Source organism: Lemur catta, chromosome 1 (genome assembly GCF_020740605.2).
Source record: "Lemur catta isolate mLemCat1 chromosome 1, mLemCat1.pri, whole genome shotgun sequence".
Taxonomy (NCBI): domain Eukaryota; kingdom Metazoa; phylum Chordata; class Mammalia; order Primates; family Lemuridae; genus Lemur; species Lemur catta.
The window spans coordinates 871,379-892,769 of record NC_059128.1 but is presented as its reverse complement, the minus strand read 5'-3'; the positions used below and the strand labels follow the sequence as shown (position 1 = coordinate 892,769).

At 66.1% G+C, this 21,391-nt stretch overlaps 2 gene segments (V, D, J or C); both read right to left on the bottom strand.

Moving 5' to 3' along the window:
* LOC123621545 overlaps positions 1-21,391 on the bottom strand; it is a 70,503-nt gene that overhangs the window by 20,139 nt on the left and 28,973 nt on the right.
* Positions 10,685-21,391, bottom strand: part of LOC123621654 — a 39,331-nt gene continuing 28,624 nt past the window's right edge. Inside the window, 4 exon segments of the C gene segment in view lie at positions 10,685-11,143; positions 11,262-11,591; positions 11,716-11,751; positions 11,983-12,276. Of these exon segments, the coding sequence occupies positions 10,821-11,143; positions 11,262-11,591; positions 11,716-11,751; positions 11,983-12,276 (983 nt within the window).

Genomic DNA, 21,391 nt, shown 5'->3' with positions numbered 1-21,391 from the left:
CTCGGTGGCAGGGACGAGGCAGGATGCAGCCCCCGCCCCCGTGCCCGTGCCTCGGTGAGACGGAAGGACAGGCCGCGGGGAGCGTCTAGTCCTTAGAGGGACGAAAAGGATGGGATTTTACAATGACTTTCAAGGTCAAAGCACAGCTGACAACGTTGTCCCGAGACGGCTGCAGAGCAGCTAGTCGAGTCGAGTCGAAGGAATGCCCTCCAACGCTCACCCCTGCGAGGACTAGTCCCAGTCACATCCTCACAGGGTGTGCGAACCCAGATCAGGGACTTGGTCTTCGGTGTCAGCACCGTGTCGAGATTCAGATAGAAAAACCGAAGGCAGGACGCCCCTCCTAGGCCCCGCGCCAGGGCTCAGCCTCTGCTCCCAGGGAGGCCCGGCCGCAGGTGCCACTTAGACCCTCCGGTCGGCAGCAGGATAGGGCTGTCGCGGCAGCAGCTGGGCCTCAGACCCCCAGACCCAGCCGGGGCCGGGGCCCACAGCCGTCTGCGGGTGGTCGGGAGTCTCTCAGCGTGGCAGGGTGGAGGTCCGGGGTTCCCCGGGACCGGCTGACCCCTTGGTGTCCTTGGCTGTGGCCCCCAGTGCAAAGCCTTCTCTGGGCATCTTCCCTTTCCCAGGGCTGGCCTGGCCCGCCGTGGCCCCCTCCCACCACGCCTCTCCGCCCGCCAGGCTCGCGGCTGCCACGGGCCGCTCTGCAGGGAGCCGCTCGGCGTCTGGTGGGTCCAGCCCGCGTGCGCCGTGCCTAGCCAGCCCCAGGACCTCTCCGGAAACTCAGGAGCCAGTTGGGTGTCTCTGTCTTTGCTCTGACCGTGTTTTCTAAAGGTTTTCTTGGCAATTTCTTGGAAATTTGCGAGGCAGTAATTTCCAGATGCCCCTTTCTTGTTGGGGTTAGACTTGGCTATCTGCTGCCGCTCACGTTTCTTGTCGATCCCACAAGGTCACGATCATCAGTCCCCTGCCCCGGCCTGAACCTCTGGGGACGAAGAGCCCTATGAGCGGCTCCATTAGTGTCTTGGGGCTGCTGTGACAGAGGTCCCCAGACCGGCTGGCTCAAAGCAACAGAAGTTCATCCCCTCCAGTTCTGGAGGCCGCAGGTCCGGGACGGAGCTGCTGGCAGGGCCATGCTCCCTCTGGGGGCCCAGGGGGACCCTCTGCCCTGACGCCAAGGTGACCATCCGGAGCGGAGCGTTCATGGGGACCTCACTCGCAGAGGCTGCGCGTTCTCCGGAGACAGCGGGAGGAAGGGCTGCTCCCCGCTGCGTTCCTGGTGGGGGGGTGAGCGTACGGACTTTACGTGGGTTTGCGGGATTGGCTCAGGGCGGGGGCCACTTTCTTTCAGGGTTTTGGGCAAGAAGCTCGATACCTTTACGAGTGCCTGGGAATGGCCAAGGCCCCAGTGTGGGTCCCAGCCTGCTGGGGGTCCCAGAGCGGCCAAGGCACGCCGTGATCTTCAGTCAGGACACAGATGCGGGGAGCTGGGGACCCCACTGCTGCCATGACGAAACGCCATGGACCAGGCAGCTCAGACGGCAGGAGTTGGTTTTCTCACGGCTCTGGAGGCTGGACGCTGAGGTTGGGGTCTGGGGGGCCGCACTGTCACTGTGCCCCACGTGCAGATAGAGGACGGCTCGCCCGAGTCTGTTCTTCTAAGGGCACCAATCCCGGCAGATCGGGGCCCCACCCTTACACCTCATTTGACCTTCGTTACTTCCTCCAGATACAGCCACTGGGGGTTGGGGCTTCCCACACCACTTTTGGGGGACACAAAATTGCTGCCTCGACTCTCTGTCCTCAGCAGGGAGGCTGCCGTTCCTGCTCAGCTCCAGTTGCACCTGCTGCAGCACTGGGGGTGCCTTCAGATAAATATTCCGAGAAAGAACCTTCCCTAGTGTCTGCCTGGTTTTGGCCATGTTCCAGCGCCTTCAAATCATTGATTTTTAGACTGTGTTTTCCAGAGTTTATAATTGCCGTCTGCCGGAGAGTTAGTCTGATGCGAGCCGCCCCCCACGGCTGGAGGCAGGACTACTTTCTCTCCTCGGTTTTCCCTTTCAGCTCCCCGCTGGCGAGGGTGGCTGCAGCTTCCCCGTGTTTAGTGGCTACTGGACGTGTGTTTTGTAAGACATCTGCTCAGTTCTCGTGCCTGTTTCTCTGTTGAATTATTTGATTTTCCTAATTGATTTACAGTTCTCTGTATATTCTGGGCAGGTTACCCACGTCTGTGGGAAACCCTGAAAGGCTGAAATGGACCAAAAGGTTGCTGGGGTCTTCGCTGGGAAGCCAGGCGTTGTCGTGCACACGCTCTGGGCTGCCCCTCCCATCTCCACACCTCCAGGCCTGTCGGTGTCTTTGGGCTATTTCACAGCTCTGTAAATTGTAGAAGAGGGATAGCAGTGCCAACCGCCTCCAGATTGGTAGCAAACCTTACTGTCTTCTTTGGAAGGACAACTGATTCCTCTCTGCCTCCCAGGGGAAAAAGCCAGGTTTTCATCTATTTATAAACTCTTTTTGGCCTTCCTGATTCAGCCATATAAGTGCAGCGCTTTGCATTCCACTTTGAACTAGTTGTGCACCTTAACTGGTGAGAAAAACAAAGGAAACCTGTGGCCTGTGTTCGTTATATGTCCATGTGAGAGCCATGATGACACCGTGTCTTGGAAACAATCCTGTGAACAGGTTGCAGCTGTCCCTGCTCAGGGCCCGGACTTGGTGTCCAGGAAGCCTGGTCCTCGGTGGCCAGGAGGGCAGGGGCCCAGGAGCCGAGGAGCAGGTCTGCCCCACGGCACAGTTCAGGGCGCCCCCGGCAGCGCCCCCCTGGCCGCACTCCGCGTGGGTCCCCGTGGGGTGCTGTGCGCCTGGCGGCACCTGCCCTGGGTTGGCATCTGGTAACCACGTGCTGAATAGATAAACGGTGGCATTTTCACAGAGCTTCCGGGGCCTCTGTCCTGTCCAAACATCTCTAGGCTCGAGGGGCCTCCTCAGGGCCTGGCATATGGGTGGCTGGGTTGAGGCGCTGTCCCTGCAGGCGAGAATCAGATGAGGACGATGTTCTGGACTCCCCACGTGGCCGTGTGCGGTGGAAGGAACGTGAGTTTCTTGGTCAGAGACACGGCGCAAGCCCAACACTGTCCCCGAGAGCCGGGCTGCAGCTCCCCGAGGGCTGATTCCTACCGCCGTGAGGCTGTGTCGGCGGCCCCGGCCTCTCAGGGTGTTGTGAGTGACAAGCTGGAGGATGTCCCCATGCTGGTCCACCTGCCTGTGCTCAGGCCCGCGCTGGTGCCCGGTGATCAATCAGACAGGACCCCAGGTGTGGCCACGAAGGTCCCCTGCAGGTGGGGCTGACACCCACTATGAGCTGACTGGAGCAGAGGGGTCAGCAGCAGCCGGGGTCACCTCGTCCCCTCAGCCGGAGGCCTTGGGAGCAACATCCAAGCTCTCTCAGGGAAGAAGGATTTTTCATCAAGACTGTACGTGACCTAAGTTTTGTACCCCCATAATATGCTGAAATAAAAAAAAATACTACTCTCTGCACCAAAAAAAAAAAAAAAAAAAAAAAAGACAGTAGCATCAGCTCCTGCCTGAATTTCACGCCTGCGGCCTCCCCTGCGGATGTCAGACCCCGGCGGCTCATTCCCGCCAGTCGCGTGAGCTGCTTCCACAGAGAAACGTCACTCCTTCTCTCTCTGTAAATCTCTCTAAACGGTGTGCCTGGGGCCAGGGGTCAGATGGGGCAGGACTTGGTGTGACTGTGCCTGGGGGCCCAGGTCCCCTCCTTTCACCCCCACCCTGAGCTGCTGAGGGCACAGTAGCTGCTGGGTGGAGGCTGAGGTCACAGCCTCAGTCTTGTGTGTCCTCAGAAGACCACATGGTGGCAGGTCCTTCCTCCAGGCTAACCAGAGTCCTGCTCGCTGCCCTGCGAGCCCACCTGGGCCAGGTGAGGGTGGGTGTACCTGCCAGGCTGGCCTTCGTGGACTTGCCGACCACCATTTCTCCAGGTCAACGCGCCCAAGTGGATCCATTCACTGCCTTCCCCTGGCCGCAGTCGCCATTCTGCATCCTGGGCCAACCACAAATGTCACACCACAGATGTCACACCACATCACACCACATCATGCCACTTCACACCATGTCACAGCATATCACATCATGGATGTCACACCACATTATACCATGTCACACCATGTCATGCCACTTCACACCACATCACACCACACCACATCACACCACATCACACCATGTCACACCATATCACATCATGGATGTCACACCACATTATACCACGTGACACCATGTCATGCCACTTCACACCACATCATGGATGTCACACCACATTATACCATGTCACGCCATGTCATGCCACTTCACACCACACCACATCACACCACATCACACCATGTCACACCACATCACATCATGGATGTCACACCACATTATACCACGTGACACCATGTCATGCCACTTCACACCACATCATGGATGTCACACTACATTATACCACGTCACACCATGTCATGCTGCTTCACACCACATCACACCATGTCACACCACGTCACACCACATCACATCATGGATGTCACACCACATTATACCATGTTACACCATGTCATGCTACTTCACACCACATCACACCATGTCACACCACATCACATCATGGATGTCACACCACATCACACCATGTCACACCATGTCACACCACATCACATCATGGATGTCACACCACATTATACCATGTCACACCATGTCATACCATGTCACACCATGGACTGCTGGGGAGTGCCTGGGGCTGCCCACGATGCAGCCTCATTGCAGAGTCACAGGAGGGGCTCAGGGCCCGGGCTGGTGCTCCTGGGGGGCCCTGGCCAGTGGAAGGGATAGGGGGGCAGCGGCGGGGCCTGGGCCCCTTGGGGAAGGACCCAGTTTCCCCAGGGTGCCTGGCCAGGTGCTGGCCGGGGTAGGGGCTGCAGGAAGCTTCTGCTCCTTCCCAGCTCAGCCTTCTCAGTCCGGGGCACGACCTGGCATGGACATCACACCGCGTCACCAGCGCTGCCCTGGGCTTCCTTTCCTCAGCCTGGCAGGGCCATCCACCCTCGGGACAGTGGACCAGTGCCCGCCCCACCAGAGCCCCAGAGGCCCCGAGGGCCCCTTGGATGTGGGGGGTGGAAACCTGCTTACCCGGGAGGGCGAGGCAGGGTCCCCGCGGGCTGGACTGTCCTCGGGACGGAGAGCTCTCTGGCACCCATCTCGCTCTGCTTGGGGTCTGGGTTTGTTAGGCCACATTCTGGCCGGGACTTTGTCTGCAGGTGTGTGCAGGGCCCAGTGGTGACTGGGACCCCATGCTTGGGGCTGGGATGGGCTGGCTGGTGACATGCCAGCTGCCTGCCCTGCACCCCAGTCCCCTTCCCTGCCCTGGCCGCACTGCGGCAGCGTGTGCTGAGGAGCTGGAGACCCGGGTTCCCTGGGCTCACCGGCCAGTGGGCGTTGGCACGAGCCACATGCACAGCCCTTCCGTGGCGCGGCTGGGCGGGGGTCCATGTCCGGAGCTGGCCCACCACAGGGATGCCTCTGGAACAAGTCTGGCCACTCCCCGTCCTGTGTGAAATGGTCTCTCTCTGTTCACAGGAAACTCCGGCGACGTTTCCCAGCCGGGCTCCCGCCAGCCGCCACCGCCATGCTGACCACGAGCCCCTCCTCGACCGAGCTCCAGCCACGCACCTCCTTTCCTAGGGCTTTTGCTCAAAGGGCCCACCTCGCTGGGTCCTGCCTCTGTCCCCTCACGATGTCTGTGTGTCCTGCAGCCAGGAGTGTCTCTCCCAGGACCTGAGGGCTGTTCCCGTCAGATGTCCCCGTCGGGAAGGACGGGGCGCCTGGGTGTCCAGGCTCGGGGAGGGCAGAACCCAGACGCAGCGGCCCCTCGCACGGACCGGGCCAGCCCGGGGTGTCTGCTCCGCTCCCTGACCCCGCCGCGCCCGCACCCTCCTCTGCCTCCGTCTCCTGAGAGCCTGGGAGCTCTGCACAGAGGGCAGGTGAGCTCAGGCCGTGCCGGACTCTCCCTGGCTGCTCAAATCTGTCCTTGCGACATTAGTGTCTGGCCGTGTTTGCCCTTGGAAACACCTCGCTCCACCTCTGCTCCTGCTTCCCGGAACCCCGCACGCCTGTTATGGGCTGAATCTTATCCCGGGATGAATCGTGCACCAGGCCTCACCCATACTGAGGCAGCTGATGTTTCGATGAGGTTTTGGGCTTCAGCGTTGATGCTGGGACGGGGTGAGGCTCTGGGGATACTGGGATGGGAGGATCGTTGTGCATGTGACAAGGATGTGAGTTTTGGGGAGCCAGAGTGTGGACGCTTTCAAGGTCTGTTGTGGCTGTCCAGCTTCCCATGCTGCTGCCCCGACCCCGGTTCTGCAGGAGGTGCCTGTGTTTGGAGACGGGGCCCTCACAGAGGTAATGAGCCAGCACGAGGTCACTAGGGTGCACCCTGCTCTGACGGGACTGGGGTCCTCGTGGGAAGAGGAGGTCAGGACGCGCAGAGGGAGGACGCAGGGAGGAGAACACCGGGAGGAGGCCCTGTCTGCTAGCCCAGGAGAGAGGCCTCAGCAGGACCGGCCCTGGGACGCGTGGCCTGGGCCCCCAGCCTCTAGGACTGGGAGGTCGCGTCCACTGCCTGAGCTGACACACACAGACCCGGCACCCTTCTCACCGCGGCCCAATGGTCTGGGAGCTCCTCCCAGCCCTGGGCCCTGTGATGCCCAGTGCAGTGACAGGGCCACGTCTGGCTCGGGTTAGGAAGAGTGTCCCTGAAGGCAAGCGGGAGCCCTGATGCCCACGTAGTGACGGTTGGCCAGGGAGGGGCCGGGCAGTCGCCGGGCGTGGGGGGTGGGTGCGGAAGGCTTAGAGCCAGGCTGTGGGGACCCCTGGGGCACTTCCCCGGGCAGGCCACGGTGGGTGTGGACACAGGAAGGCTGTCCCCAGGCACAGGAGTGTTGAAAGATGTTTTATTGTCAAACAGAGAAACATCAAGGGCAGTGAGTGCCCTCCAGAAAGTCGACAAGAAGAAAAGCTACAGAAGCTGCAACTGTGGCGTTTCCTTGAGTGATTCCCGGTGGCCACGGCAGGCGGTGGTGGGCGCCAGTCTCTCCCGGCCTCGCGACCCGCCTGGCGTTTGCCCAGAGACGTGCCGGGAGCAGCGGCAGCGCGCGGCGGCCTCGGGTCTCTCCTCCTCCTGTTGTCTCTGGGTCCTCGGGCTGGACGCCGGCCTCCGGGGTGTAGCCTGGCGGTGCCCACGGCTGTCTCCCGGCGTCCCTCCACCGCTCTCCCTCGGTGCTGTCGGCCTCCTCTGGCGGTGGGGCCTGCTGGGGCCGAGACTGCCCGCCAGGGCCTGGTCACCGTCCTGCCCTTGCTCTGCGGGGCTCTGCAGCGGCCACGGCCCAGGCCCTTCTCCGCACGGTCTCCTTGGAGTGGAGCCGGGCCCCGGGTGGAGGGGGCAGTGTCCTGGGCTCGGCCCTTCTCTCCCCAGCACAGCCACGGGGGCCATCCGCCCGCGGGTCGGTCCCACCTTGGAGAGCCCAGTGCGGTGGGCAGGGGGGCTGAGAGGCGGTGCCGGTACACGGAGACCCCGCTACACCGGAGGATCCTTCCCAGGGGCTGAGAAAAGTGTTCTTCGCTTGCAAGGAAAACAAGCCCATTCCTCAGGTCGGAGGTTCACAGAAGTGCCCAGGACGGAGCCTGGCAGGACGCAGGCCGGGAGGAAGACCGTCCAGGGGACCGCTAGCTGCACGTCCAGGAACTTCCCTGCTGGGGACGACTGCCTGGTGGCTTGCTGGCCTTGGTGGAAGATGCTCCCACTCGACCACCTGAGAAAACCCCTGTACTTGGGAGGCTGGTGTGGACGGATTGTCACCAAGCCAGTCCTGGCCCAGATGGACACCGGGTGCCAGCCTCTGCCTGCCGGATGAGCGTGCCCGGCTGACTGGAGGGCAAGGATGCCCTGGCGAGGGGACACACGGCCCCCCGCGGCGGTGCATGCGTCCAGGCAGCTGAGGTCTGGGGCAGACCTGCCGTCTGCAAGGCTCTCCAAGGGGAAGGGCAGGGTGGCAGGGCTGGGCGCGGGGAGCGGCTGGGGCGACTGCGAGGCCAGAGAGCCGCAGGGCCGGGGCGTGAGCTCGGAGGGCAGGTGCGGCCTGGGCGGGCTGAGCGTGGCACATGGGCTCCCGTGCGGGGTCACGGAGGGTGGTGCTAGGCCCCCTGCCCAATCATGTTCCTGTAGTCGGGTGCGATCGTCCGCTTCAGGTCCACCACCGAGGAGAAGATCCACTTCACCTGCAGTGACAGCGCGGGTGAGCCAGGGGGGCCTGGCCCGAGACCACCCTGTGCCCCCCAGTCTGCACACAGGCCAGGGGGAGAGGAGGGCTGGGCACGGGCAGCAGGGGACAGAGTGGGCACATCCTGGGGCCAGCATGGGGGCAGGACGCAGACAGTCTGGGAACAGCCTGGGGATGGCCTGGGGACAGTTGGCAGACAGTTGGGGCACAGCCTGGGGACAGCCTGGTGATAGAGATAGTCAGGGGACAGTAGGGGACAATGTGGGGACAGTCTGGGGACAGCCTGGGGACGGCCTGGGGACAGTTGGCAGACAGTTGGGGCACAGCATGGGGACAGCCTGGGGGACAGTCAGAGATAGTCAGGGGACAGTTGGGGACAATGTGGGGGCAGTCTAGGGACAGCTTGGGGATGGGATGCAGACAGTCTGGGGAAGCCTGGGAATGGCCTGGGGACGGTTGGCAGACAGTTAGGGCACAGCATGGGGACAGCCTGGGGACAGCCTGGTGACAGAGATAGTCAGGGGACAGTAGGGGACAATGTGGGGACAGACTGGGGTCAGCCTGGCAACTGCCTGGGGACGGTTGGCAGACAGTTGGGGCACAGCATGAGGAAAGCCTGGGGACAGACTGGTGATAGTCAGGGGACAGTTGGGGACAATGTGGGGACAGTCTGGGGACATGCTGGGGATGGCCTGGGGATGGTTGGCAGACAGCTGGGGCACAGCATGGGGACAGCCTGGTGATAGAGATAGTCAGGGGACAGCTGGGGACAATGTGGGGACAGTCTGGGGATGGCCTGGGGATGGTTGGCAGATAGTTGGGGCACAGCATGGGGACAGCCTGGTGATATAGTCAGGGGACAGTTGGGGACAATGTGGGGACAGTCTGGTGATATAGTCAGGGGACAGTTGGGGACAATGTGGGGACAGTCTGGGGATAGCATGGGGATGGTGTGGGGACAATGTGGGCAGTCTGGACACAGCAGGGAGACAGTCTGGGGACAACCGGGGGAAAATGTGAGGACAGTGTAGGGACAGTGAGGGGACAGTGTGTGACAGTCTGGGAACAGCTTGGGGCCAGTCTGCAGACAGTCTGGAGACACTTCATGGACTGCCTGGGTGACAGGAGGGGGACAGTCTGGGGCCAGTGTGGGGACAGCCTGGGACGGGCTGCGGCCCACCTTGAAGAGGGTGACGGTGGCGCTGTAGCACACGCTGAGCAGGAAGAGGGTGATGAAGATGGCGATGGTCGTCCAGAGCCCGTCCAGCTCCCCGTCCTGGGCCTCAGAGCAGCTCTCGTCTGCCTGCAGCTCTGCACAGGGAAGGAGGGGTCAGTGCCGGGGCCCGCCCGGCTCGGGCCTCTGGGGCGAGTCCAACGCGGGCGGGGGGCCCGGCTCTGCAGCTGGGGCCGGGTGTGCTCAGACCTCCGGCCTGTGGCGGTCCCCTCCCACTGTGACCTGGCCCCGGCCCCGAGGCCAGCGCTGCTCCTGGCCCCTCCCTGGTGGCCAGGCCTGGAGGGTGGGGGGCTGGCAGAGCCCACCCTGGTGACAGGAAGTGTGGCCCGGGGCGTGAGCCAGGGCTGGGTGGTGACGGGCGTGTGCCCCGTGTGCCGGGGCGTGCAGGGGCCTGGAGGGGCCGTGGTGGGGCTGGGTGTTTCTGAGCCGGTCAGCGTGGGCACAGGCTGCTGGGCAGCTCACGGGCGCTGCGGGGCTGTGTGGCCGGGCCAGTGTCCGCGAGTGCGTGTGTGGCTGGGCACCCTGCCTGGTCTGGCGCTGTGTGGGTGGCCCCATGTGAGGCCCCGGTGTGCCAGGCGTGTGTGTGCGTGTGCGTGTGTGCGTGCGCACATGTGCAGTGGCCATGTGGGGTCATGCTCAGCTTGTTTGAATGGGTCTGGTCATGTCCACGTGGGTGTCAGGACAGCCCTTCCCCCAGGGCAGACAGGGCCTCGTGCCTCTGCCCTTTGGGGCCCAGGAGTGCGTGTCCCCAGGTGTGGGCAGTGTCCCCACAAGTGCTGTGGCGGATGGAGGGGAAAGCGGGGCTGACCCTGCACTCCAGGCCCCGAGTGTCTCCTGTGTGGACAGAGCACAAAGAGGCCCCGTGGACAGGGACGCCTGCCCGGGTGGGGACTGCGCCCTTGTCTCCTGCGGGCGGCTCTGAGGGGCTGCCCTTGCCCAGCCCAGAGTAGCTGCTGGCTGGAGGGGCCTGGAGGAGGGGCCACCTCTGGCAGAGCCCCCTCCTCTGCCAAAGTCACCGTGGACGAGCCCCGTCTGGGCCGCCTGGGCAGACCCGCTTTGTCCCTAGTGACGACAGCTCAGGCCTCAGAGCCCGGCCTGACCCTTGGAAAGAACCATCACAGTCTCGCAGGGTCCCAGGGCAGCTGGGTGCTTTATTTCCATGCCGGGTGCCCGGGAGGTATGTACAGGGGGGGGTCGTGTCAAGCGTCCTCGCGGGACCCTGAGGTCCCGGGGGGCGAGGGGCTTGCCGGGTACAGCGCTCATTTACCCGGAGACGCCGAGAGGGACTTCTGGGTGTAGTGGTTGTGCAGGGCCTCGTGCATCACGGAGCAGGAGTAGCTGGTGCCCGAGTTCCAGGCGCTCCGGGGCACCGTGAGCTTGCTGTAGAGGAAGAAGGAGCCGTCCGAGTCCTGCACGGCCGGGGTGGTCTTGTAGTTGCTCTGCGGCTGCCCGTTGCTCTCCCACTCGACCACGATGTCCTCGGGGTAGAAGCCTCGGATCAGGCAGGTCAGGCTGACCTCGTTCTGGCTCAGCTCCTCCCGCGGCGGGGGCAGGATGTACACCTTCGGCTCACGGACCGGCCCTGCGGGGACAGAGGTCAGGGCAGAGGTCACTCCCACGGCAGAGGGCTGGCCGAGCCGGCTCCGTCGGCGGGACCAGGGCCGCCTGCCAGACCCGCCCGCCCTGCCCACCACGCCCACCTTTGGCTTTAGAGATGCTTTTCACGACCGGGGCTGGGAGGGCTTTGTTGTTGACCTTGCACTTGAACTCCTTGCCCTTCAGCCAGTCCTGGTGCAGGACTGGGAGCACACTGACCACGCGGTACGTGCTGTTGTGCTGCTGCTCCCGCGGCTTCGTCTGGGCGGTGCGCACCTCCACGTTGTCCACGTACCAGGTGAACTGGACGTCGGGGTCGTCCTGGCTGACGTCCACCACCACGCACGTGACCGTGGGGGTCAGCGAGATCATGAGGGTGTCCTTGGGCTTCGGGGGGAAGATGAAGACGGACGGTCCCCCCAGGACTTCACAAGCTGGTGAGGCAGAGACAGAGGCAGGCGGGTCAGCGCCCGGGCGGGGCCCATCCTCGGACTCGGGGGCTCCTCCTGGGCTCTGGTCCCCCCTCCTTGGGCTGGGGCAAGGCCCGGGCCAACTTACGTGGGCAAGGTAGCGCCTGGGGTGAGCAGCTGGGTCCTGCAGAGAGACAAGAAGGGGTTACAAGGGCCTGGAGGGAGAAGGTGTCCCAGTATGGAGGGAGGGTTTGGCCCTCGGGCTGGGCGTAGGCCAGGGCAGGCCCCTCCTGATACCAGCGCCCCTCCCTGTGCCCACCCTAGAGCTGCCCCAAGACCCCCTCCCTGAGTGGGGTTCCCACGGGGGCTCCCGCGCCCTGGGCTGGGGCCTCTCCGCCTCGCGCCGTCCTCTCACCGACGGTCTTGTCCACCTTGGTTCTGCTGGCCGGGTGGTCTACGTTGCAGACGTAGGTCTGGCTGGTCCAGCTGCTGGCTGGCACGGTCACCATGCTGCTGAGGGAGTAGAGCCCCGAGGACTGCAGGATGGACGGGAAGGTGTGCACGCCGCTGGTCAGGGAGCCCGAGTTCCATGTCACGGTCACAGGCTCGGGGAAGTAGCTCTTGACCAGGCATCCCAGGGCCACCGTGGAGCCAGACGTGGTCTTGCTGCCGGGCGCCAGGGGGAAGACTGACGGGGCCGTGGTTTTGGCTGCGAGAGAGGAGGCGCCCTGTGACTGCGGCATTGGACAGAGCCAGCCCGGCTCTCCCAGGCGGGGCCAGCGACCAGGCTCAGCGCCCTCCCCGGCCACAAGAGCCCCCATGTGCTTCCAGGACCAGCTGCCGCCCCAGGGCCTCGGCCGCGGCCTTGGGGGCTGGACAGGCTCAGGGATCACTTGGCGTCGGCACAGCCTGGGGCTGGGACCTTCCCCAGCTCTCCCGCCTCAGGCGTGGTCCCGTGGGCCCCCAGCCCCTTGTCCCTGCTCCGGCCTCCCCCAGGGGCCCTGTTTGACCGGTGGTCCCTGTTCTCCCCGAAGCCGGATGCAGTCACTGCCCTGTCGCCTCAGCCTGGCCCGGGGCTCTGGTCCTGGCTGCCCTCTGCCCTCCAGGCCCAGTGCCCTCTGAGGTCAGCTCTGTGGCTGTGTCGGCAGCCCCCCGGCCCCAAGTTCCTGTCCTGGAGCGGCCCCCGGAGAAGCTTCCCCTGCCCCCCTCCCCTCCCATACCTGTGGCCCCGGCTCCCAGGCTCTGGAATCTCAGTGTCACCCGCCCCCCCGAACCCTCCATGGCTACCCGAGACCAACCCACCACCCTCCAGCCCTGCCGGCTCTCCGGCCTCCGCGCCTGGCCTTGCCGGCCGCCTGTCCAGGGGTGCCCGCTCTCCACAGCCCCCCTCCTGGCGGGGCCCCTGCTGAGCTTGACACAGGCCCCGCCCCCGGCACAGGTAGAGCCCCGCACCTGCCTCGGCCTCCCCTCCCCGCCTGGTGCCAGCACCCCAGGCCCCAGGGAGGCCCTTTTCTCTGCTGCTGCTGGCCCAGCCGCCCTGAGCCCTCCGTGCAGGTCAGGTGCCCCCCCAGGAAGCTGAGCACCCCCACCAGGCCGTTTCCTCCCTCCCTGCACCTCAGGCTCTGGCAGCCCCTGCTCAGGCCCCGAGCGGGACCCTCTGTGCCCTCACTGCTGGGTCCTCCCCGGATCCGCCACTCGGTCGGCATGCTCCCCTGCCGTCCCACCTCCCACCACCCCAGGAACAGAGCAGACACCCCTGGCCAGAGAATGCAGCCTGTCCCCTTCCCTCGGGAGCCTGTCCCCACGACCGTTCTGCCCACGGCTGCACCTGTTCCCTGCGGGGCCAGGCCCGGACATACCTGGGAGCCGCCTGGGTCCCCAGTCTCCCCCTTGTCCATAAGCAGCAGCTGACACAAACTTACCGTCCCTCTACCCTGGCCTCCTGAGCTCCTGGGAGCTGTCCCTGCTCCTCCTGCCTCCCACCTGCTCTACTCACCCCTGGCTGCTCTGTCCTAGTCCCCTGAGCTCCCGGGAGCTGTCCCCTGCTCCTCTTGCCTCCCACCTGCTCTGCTCACCCCTGCCTGCTCTGCCCTGGTCCCCTGAGCTCCCGAGAGCTGTCCCCTGCTCCTCTTGCCTCCCACCTGCTCTGCTCACCCCTGCCTGCTCTGCCCTGGTCCCCTGAGCTCCCGAGAGCTGTCCCCTGCTCCTCTTGCCTCCCACCTGCTCTGCTCACCCCTGGCTGCTCTGTCCTGGTCCACTGAGCTCCCGGGAGCTGTCCCCTGCTCCTCCTGCCTCCCCCCTGCTCTGCTCACCCCTGCCTGCTCTGCCCTGGTCCCCTGAGCTCCCGGGAGCTGTTCCTGCTCCTCCTGGCTCCCACCTGCTCTGCTCAGCACTGGGTGCTCTGTCCTGGTCCCCTGAGCTCCCGGGAGCTGTCCCTGCTCCTCCTGGCTCCCACCTGCTCTGCTCACCCCTGGCTGCTCTGCCCTGGTCCCCTGAGCTCCCAGGAGCTGTCCCTGCTCCTCCTGCCTCCCACCTGCTCTGCTCACCCCTGGCTGCTCTGTCCTGGTCCCCTGAGCTCCCGGGAGCTGTCCCCTGCTCCTCCTGCCTCCCACCTGCTCTGCTCACCTGCCGCTGCTCTGCCCTGGACCCCTGAGCTCCCGGGAGCTGTCCCTGCTCCTCCTGGCTCCCACCTGCTCGGCTCACCCCTGGCTGCTCTGCCCTTGTCCCCTGAGCTCCCGGGAGCTGTCCCCTGCTCATCCTGGCTCCCACCTGCTCTGCTCACCCCTGGCTGCTCTGCCCTGGTCCCCTGAGCTCCCGGGAGCTGTCCCTGCTCCTCCTGCCTCCCACCTGCTCTGCTCACCCCTGCCTGCTCTGTCCTGGTCCCCTGAGCTCCTGGGAGCTGTCCCCTGCTCCTCCTGCCTCCCACCTGCTCTGCTCACCCCTGGCTGCTCTGCCCTGGTCCCCTGAGCTCCCGGGAGCTGTCCCTGCTCCTCCTGCCTCCCACCTGCTCTGCTCAGCACTGGGAGCTCTGCCCTGGTCCCCTGAGCTCCCGAGAGCTGTCCCCTGCTCCTCCTGCCTCCCACCTGCTCTGCTCACCCCTGCCTGCTCTGCCCTGGTCCCCTGAGCTCCTGGGAGCTGTCCCCTGCTCCTCCTGCCTCCCACCTGCTCTGCTCAGCACTGGGTGCTCTGCCCTGGTCCCCTGAGCTCCCGGGAGCTGTCCCCTGCTCCTCCTGCCTCCCACCTGCTCTACTCAGCACTGGGTGCTCTGTCCTGGTCCCCTGAGCTCCCGGGAGCTGTCCCCTGCTCCTCCTGCCTCCCACCTGCTCTGCGCAACTCTGGATGCTCTGCCCTGGTCCCCTGAGCTCCCGGGAGCTGTCCCTGTTCCTCCTGCCTCCCACCTGCTCTGCTCACCCCTGGCTGCTCTGTCCTGGTCCCCTGAGCTCCCGGGAGCTGTCCCCTGCTCCTCCTGCCTCCCACCTGCTCTGCTCAGCACTGGCTGCTCAGTTCTGGTCCCCTGAGCTTCCGGGAGCTGTCCCCTGCTCCTCCTGCCTCCCACCTGCTCTGCTCACCCCTGGCTGCTTTGCCCTGGTCCCCTGAGCCCCCGGGAGCTGTCCCCTGCTCCTCCTGCCTTCCACCTGCTCTGCTCAGCACTGGGAGCTCTGCCCTGGTCCCCTGAGCTTCCGGGAGCTGTCCCCTGCTCCTCCTGCCTCCCACCTGCTCTGCGCAACTCTGGATGCTCTGCCCTGGTCCCCTGAGCTCCCGGGAGCTGTCCCTGCTCCTCCTGCGTCCCACCTGCTCTGCTCACCCCTGGCTGCTCTGTCCTGGTCCCCTGAGCTCCCGGGAGCTGTCCCCTGCTCCTCCTGCCTCCCACCTGCTCTGCTCAGCACTGGGTGCTCTGTCCTGGTCCCCTGAGCTCCCGGGAGCTGTGCCCTGCTCCTCCTGCCTCCCACCTGCTCTGCTCACCTGCGGCTGCTCTGCCCTGGTCCCCTGAGCTCCCGGGAGCTGTCCCCTGCTCCTCCTGCCTCCCACCTGCTCTGCTCACCCCTGCCTGCTCTGCCCTGGTCCCCTGAGCTCCCGGGAGCTGTCCCCTGCTCCTCCTGCCTCCCACCTGCTCTGCGCACCTCTGAATGCTCTGCCCTGGTCCCCTGAGCTCCCGAGAGCTGTCCCCTGCTCCTCCTGCCTCCCACCTGCTCTGCTCAGCACTGCCTGCTCTGCCCTTGTCCCCTGAGCTCCCGGGAGCTGTCCCTGCTCCTCCTGCCTCCCACCTGCTCTGCTCACCCCTGGCTGCTCTGCCCTGGTCCCCTGAGCTCCCGGGAGCTGTCCCTGCTCCTCCTGCCTCCCACCTGCTCTGCTCACCCCTGCCTGCTCTGCCCTGGTCCCCTGAGCTCCCAGGAGCTGTCCCCTGCTCCTCCTGCCTTCCACCTGCTCTGCTCAGCACTGGCTGCTCAGTTCTGGTCCCCTGAGCTCCCGGGAGCTGTCCCTGCTCCTCCTGGCTCCCACCTGCTCTGCTCACCCCTGGCTGCTCTGCCCTTGTCCCCTGAGCTCCCGGGAGCTGTCCCATGCTCCTCCTGGCTCCCACCTGCTCTGCTCACCCCTAGCTGCTCTGCCCTGGTCCCCTGAGCTTCTGGGAGCTGTCCCGTGCTCCTCCTGCCTCCCACCTGCTCTACTCAGCACTGGGTGCTCTGCCCTGGTCCCCTGAGCTCCCGGGAGCTGTCCCCTGCTCCTCCTGCCTCCCACCTGCTCTGCTCACCCCTGCCTGCTCTGCCCTGGTCCCCTGAGCTCCCGGGAGCTGTCCCCTGCTCCTCCTGCCTCCCACCTGCTCTGCGCACCTCTGGATGCTCTGCCCTGGTCCCCTGAGCTCCCGAGAGCTGTCCCCTGCTCCTCCTGCCTCCCACCTGCTCTGCTCAGCACTGGCTGCTCTGCCCTTGTCCCCTGAGCTCCCGGGAGCTGTCCCTGCTCCTCCTGCCTCTCACCTGCTCTGCTCAGCACTGGCTGCTCTGCCCTGGTCCCCTGAGCTCCCGGGAGCTGTCCCTGCTCCTCCTGGCTCCCACCTGCTCTGCTCAGCACTGGGAGCTCTGTCCTGGTCACCTAAGCTCCCGGGAGCTGTCCCCTGCTCCTCCTGCCTCCCACCTGCTCTGCTCACCCCTGGCTGCTCTGCCCTTGTCCCCTGAGCTCCCGGGAGCTGTCCCATGCTCCTCCTGCCTCCCACCTGCTCTGCTCACCCCTGGCTGCTCTGTCCTGGTCCCCTGAGCTTCTGGGAGCTGTCCCTGCTCCTCCTGCCTCCCACCTGCTCTGCTCAGCACTGGGAGCTCTGTCCTGGTCCCCTGAGCTCCCGGGAGCTGTCCCCTGCTCCTCCTGCCTCCCACCTGCTCTGCTCACCCCTAGCTGCTCTGCCCTGGTCCCCTGAGCTTCTGGGAGCTCCTCCTGCCTCCCACCTGCTCTGCTCACCCCTGGCTGCTCTGCCCTGGTCCCCTGAGCTTCTGGGAGCTCCTCCTGCCTCCCACCTGCTCTGCTCAGCACTGGGAGCTCTGTCCTGGTCCCCTGAGCTCCCGGGAGCTGTCCCCTGCTCCTCCTGCCTCCCACCTCCTCTGCTCACCCCTAGCTTCTCTGTCCTGGTCCCCTGAGTTTCCGGGAGCTGTCCCCTGCTCCTCCTGCCTCCCACCTGCTCTGCTCACCCCTGGCTGCTCTGCCCTTGTCCCCTGAGCTCCCAGGAGCTGTCCCCTGCTCCTCTTGCCTCCCACCTGCTCTGCTCAGCACTGGCTGCTCTGCCCTGGTCCCCTGAGCTCCCGAGAGCTGTCCCCTGCTCCTCCTGCCTCCCACCTGCTCTGCTCACCCCTGGCTACTCTGTCCTGGTCCCCTGAGCTCCCGGGAGCTGTCCCCTGCTCCTCCTGCCTCCCACCTGCTCTGCTCACCCCTGGCTGCTCTGCCCTGGTCCCCTGAGCTTCAGCACTGGCCCCAGTCCTGCTGCCTTTCCCAGCGCCGTCTACAAGGTTGGGCTCCACTCCTGGCCTCATTCCCGTCCTCCTGGGCTTGCACTTGGACCCACAGGGCCCCACCCTCTCTGCAGAGAGCTCTCCCCAGCAAAGCCCCCTGTCCCTGCCCTGGTTCCCTCCCCAGTGGGCTCCCGGACCCTGGGCCTTACCGCTCCTCCACTGCCCGGCTCTGGAAGCCTCTTCTGGACTCTTTCTCCTCCAATCATGTGGCTCTGCTTGGTCAGCTGCCCCACAGCTGTCAGACCCTCACAGCCTCCCCACAGCCCCCAGGCCTGGGCCCCCTTCTCCTGCCCACCCCAGCCCTGTCAGCCGGCTCTGAGCCCAGCGCTGGTGCCGGCCCGGCTCCCTTGTCCTGTGCTGCTGCCTGCTCAGCCTGGGGACTGTCCTGCTGCCTTTGGCCCTGGCTGCAGCTGAGGACCCCATGACCACCGCCTCTGCCCCCACTCGGGCCGGCTCCTTGGTCATCTGGTTCTGCCCTCCTCCTCCCCTGTGCTGCCTCCTCAGCTCAGGCCCCGCTGCCCAGCCCGGCAGCCCTGCACCTGCTCAGCTATCTTCCAGCTTCCCCAGGGCCCAGCCCGGCGGTCCCTGCGGCCTCAGTCAGCCTCCGTGGGCGCGGGACAGCCCCCCTCCCCCGTGCCGGCTCTGCTGTCCGGGTCCCCCCTCCCTCCGGTGGCCCGTTTGTCAGGTTGGGTCTGGAAGTGCCCACCGTGGCCGGGATCCCACCCCTCTGCTCCCTGCGACCCACTCACGGAGTCAGGGCTGGTCTTGGGGGCGCCCGAGCCCTTCCTGCTCCGGCCCCGGCCCGTGTGGGTCCTCCTGGACGTGTGCTCTGGGGGCTGCTGCCTGGGCCCCCCCCCCCCCAGATGGCAGCTCTGGTCCCCAGAGGTGTGAACTCCACCCCCGCCCCCGCCCGCAGAGTAAGAACGGGATTGAAACTGGTGGCGCGGTCACTTCCCGAAGTTCCCTTTTCTTCTGTGGGTTTCTATGTCAGAGGCCCCGCGTGTGGGTGCCCCCGGTACCCAGGGGAGAAAGTGGGAAGCCCAGGCGCCCCGCCTGCCAGTCCCAGGGGCCGCTGGGCTCAGGCCTCCCGGACCTGGGTGCTCGCCCGAGCCCTCCGCCCACAGCGTGGGGGCTGCTGCTCCCCGGTCCCTCTCTCCGCCCACTCTGCCTCCGCGCAGGGAGGAGAGTGTGAGCCGCCACCGAGCCCCTGGCCAAGGGCAGCTGGGTGGACAAGGGGGAGACTCTGGACCCACGGGGCTCCCAGGCATGTCCGGGCCTGGCCCCGCAGGGAACAGGTGCAGCCGTGGGCAGGACGGTCGTGGGGACGGGCTCCCGAGGGAAGGGGACAGGCTGCATTCTCGGGCCAGGGGCGTCTGCTCTGCTCCTGGGGTGGTGGGAGGTGGGACGGCAGGGGAGCATGCCGACCGAGTGGGGGGCCCGGGGAAGACCCAGCAGTGAGGGCACAGAGGGTCCCGCTTGGGGCCTGAGCAGGGGCTGCCAGAGCCTGAGGTGCAGGGAGGGAGGGGTCGGCCTGGTGGGGGTGCTCAGCTTCCTGGGGGGGCACCTGACCTGCACTGAGGGCCCAGGGCAGCTGGGCCAGCAGCAGAGAGAAAATGGCCTCCCTGGGCCTGGGGTGCTGGCACCAGGCGGGGAGGGGAGGCCCAGGCAGGTGCGGGGCTCTACCTGTGCTGGGGGCGGGGCCTGTGTCAAGCTCAGCAGGGGCCCTGCCAGGAGGGGGGCTGTGGAGAGCGGGCACCCCTGGACAGGCGAGGGTCAAGGACGGGGTGCAGGGGCCAGGTGGGAGGGGAGAGGAGCGGCCAGAGGGTCTCCCAGACCCCGAGGCCCGAGAGCCGTGGTGCAGGAAGCGTCCAGGCTGGCGTCTTGGGGAGGGCGCCTGCGGGGCCCCAAGAGGCCACTTCAGGTGTGAAGGGGAGCCTGGCGCTCGCTCTGGGCCACCTGTCATGGGGCTGTCCAGGGGCCTCTGGGTGCAAATTGTGCCCCTGCCACTCAATGTGCACTCCACGGGGACAGGGCCCGGCCCACGGCATCCCTGCTGGATCCCGGACGCCCGAGCTGGCCTGGAAGAGGGAGTGTCGGGAGGGCCCTGGAGCTGCCAGGCGGCCCGGGTGGAAACGGCCCTCCAGCCCTGGGCTCCCTGGAGGCTCCTCCTGGCTCCTCCAGCTTCGCTCGAGTTAAACGGTGGTCAGGGGCTCAACCTTCCAGCTGGGGCCCTGGAGGAGGGTCCCCCTCTCACTCAGCCACCCTGGGCCCCTGGGTCCCCAGGAAAAGAGGCTGAGAGCCGGGCCCAGCAGTGATCCACCCATTCTGGGAGCTGCCATCCATGAGTGACAGCCCACAATGGCCAGGCCAGCTCTCGGGTGGCCCCACACAGCAAGACCCTGGGAACAGGCATCGGGGAGAGGAGGGTCCAGGCCCACCAGCTCCTCCAGGCTGCACAAGAAGGGTCAGCCACGTGGCCCGTCCATGGGAATGGGACCCACACCCTCCCCCAGGGGCCCAGGGAAGCGCTTTCCTGCAGAGATGGGACGGCAGGGAGACTGGCCACCCAGGGCCTGGCCAGAGGGGCGCGGAAGCCACGGCAGGGAAGACCCCTCCCTCCCAGGGGCCCGGCGAGGGCTGCCCAGCACTGACTGAGCCGCAGCCCCACAGTGTGAACACGAGGCCTCTGGCCCGTGGGGCGGAGGAGCAGCCCTGTGGATGTGGCCTGGGACCCCTGCCCACGACACGCCTGCCCTGGGCCCCCGGAGCCGCCGGCCTCTGGCCCCCGGGCCTGTCTTCCAGCATCGCCCAGGCTCTGGTGTGCTGCCCAGCACCTCGAGGTGGGACGCCCAGAGAACAACCCGTGGTCCCGGCCCGCTTGGTAGCTGGGTCATACCCAGAGCGGGTGCAGGTCGCCGGGCACTCGGGCGCAGGGCCAGAGCGAAGGGCCTTCCCAGCCCGCGAGAGCGCAGGGCCGCACGCTGAGGCTGAGTGGGGCGCGGGCTGTCGGCAGGGGCAGAGCAGGTGAGCTGGACAGAAAGAGCGCGGCTCCCTGCCCCCACTCCAGGGTGGCTCTCGGGCTCAGACCAGGGGCCGGGACCCGCCGTGGCACATCCCAGGCAGCCCCTGCCCAGACGGCTGGTCACGGCGCCCTCAGCCTGGGCCTGAATCTGCTCCTGCTCTGCAGGTGCAGAAACGCAGAGGCCCTGGGCTCGGGTGGGCTGACCCGAGGCAGGATTGCCGGGGACCCGAGGGAGAGGCCGGTCCTTCTGATGAGAATGGGGGGCAGCTGCTGCCCGGGCCGGTGCATGGACTGGTGTCTCCTCAGCCTGTCCTCAGGGAGCAGAGCCTCCCAGCAGCAAAGCCAGCAGAGGACACTGGCGTCTGCCTGGCGCCGGCCACACCCGCGCTCTCTCTCTGACCGGCCTCTGCTCCCAGCACCCGGACTCTTGCAGCAACGTGGCTGTTCCACCACTGCACACAGGCCAGGCCTCCTCTCTGGGGCCTGGTGGTCTTCTAGACTTAACAGGGCCCTTCCTGGGGTCATGACCGTGACTGCTGAGCTCAGGAGCTAAGCGCTCGGGCCAGGCCTGCACTGTCCCACCTGGGTGCCGGAACTGACCCAGACACTGCCAGGGCCACGGCTCAGCAGAGCGTGAGCTGCCAGCACGTGCGGTCCAGGAGCTGTGCTGGGTGGCCCAGAAATCTCTGCACGGTTCTAGAGAGGTAGAGGAGGAGGAAGAGGAGGAGGAGGAAGAGGAGGAGCAGGAGGAGGAGGAGCAGGAGGAGGAGGAGCAGGAAGAGGAGGAAGAGGAGGATGAGGGCAGGAGG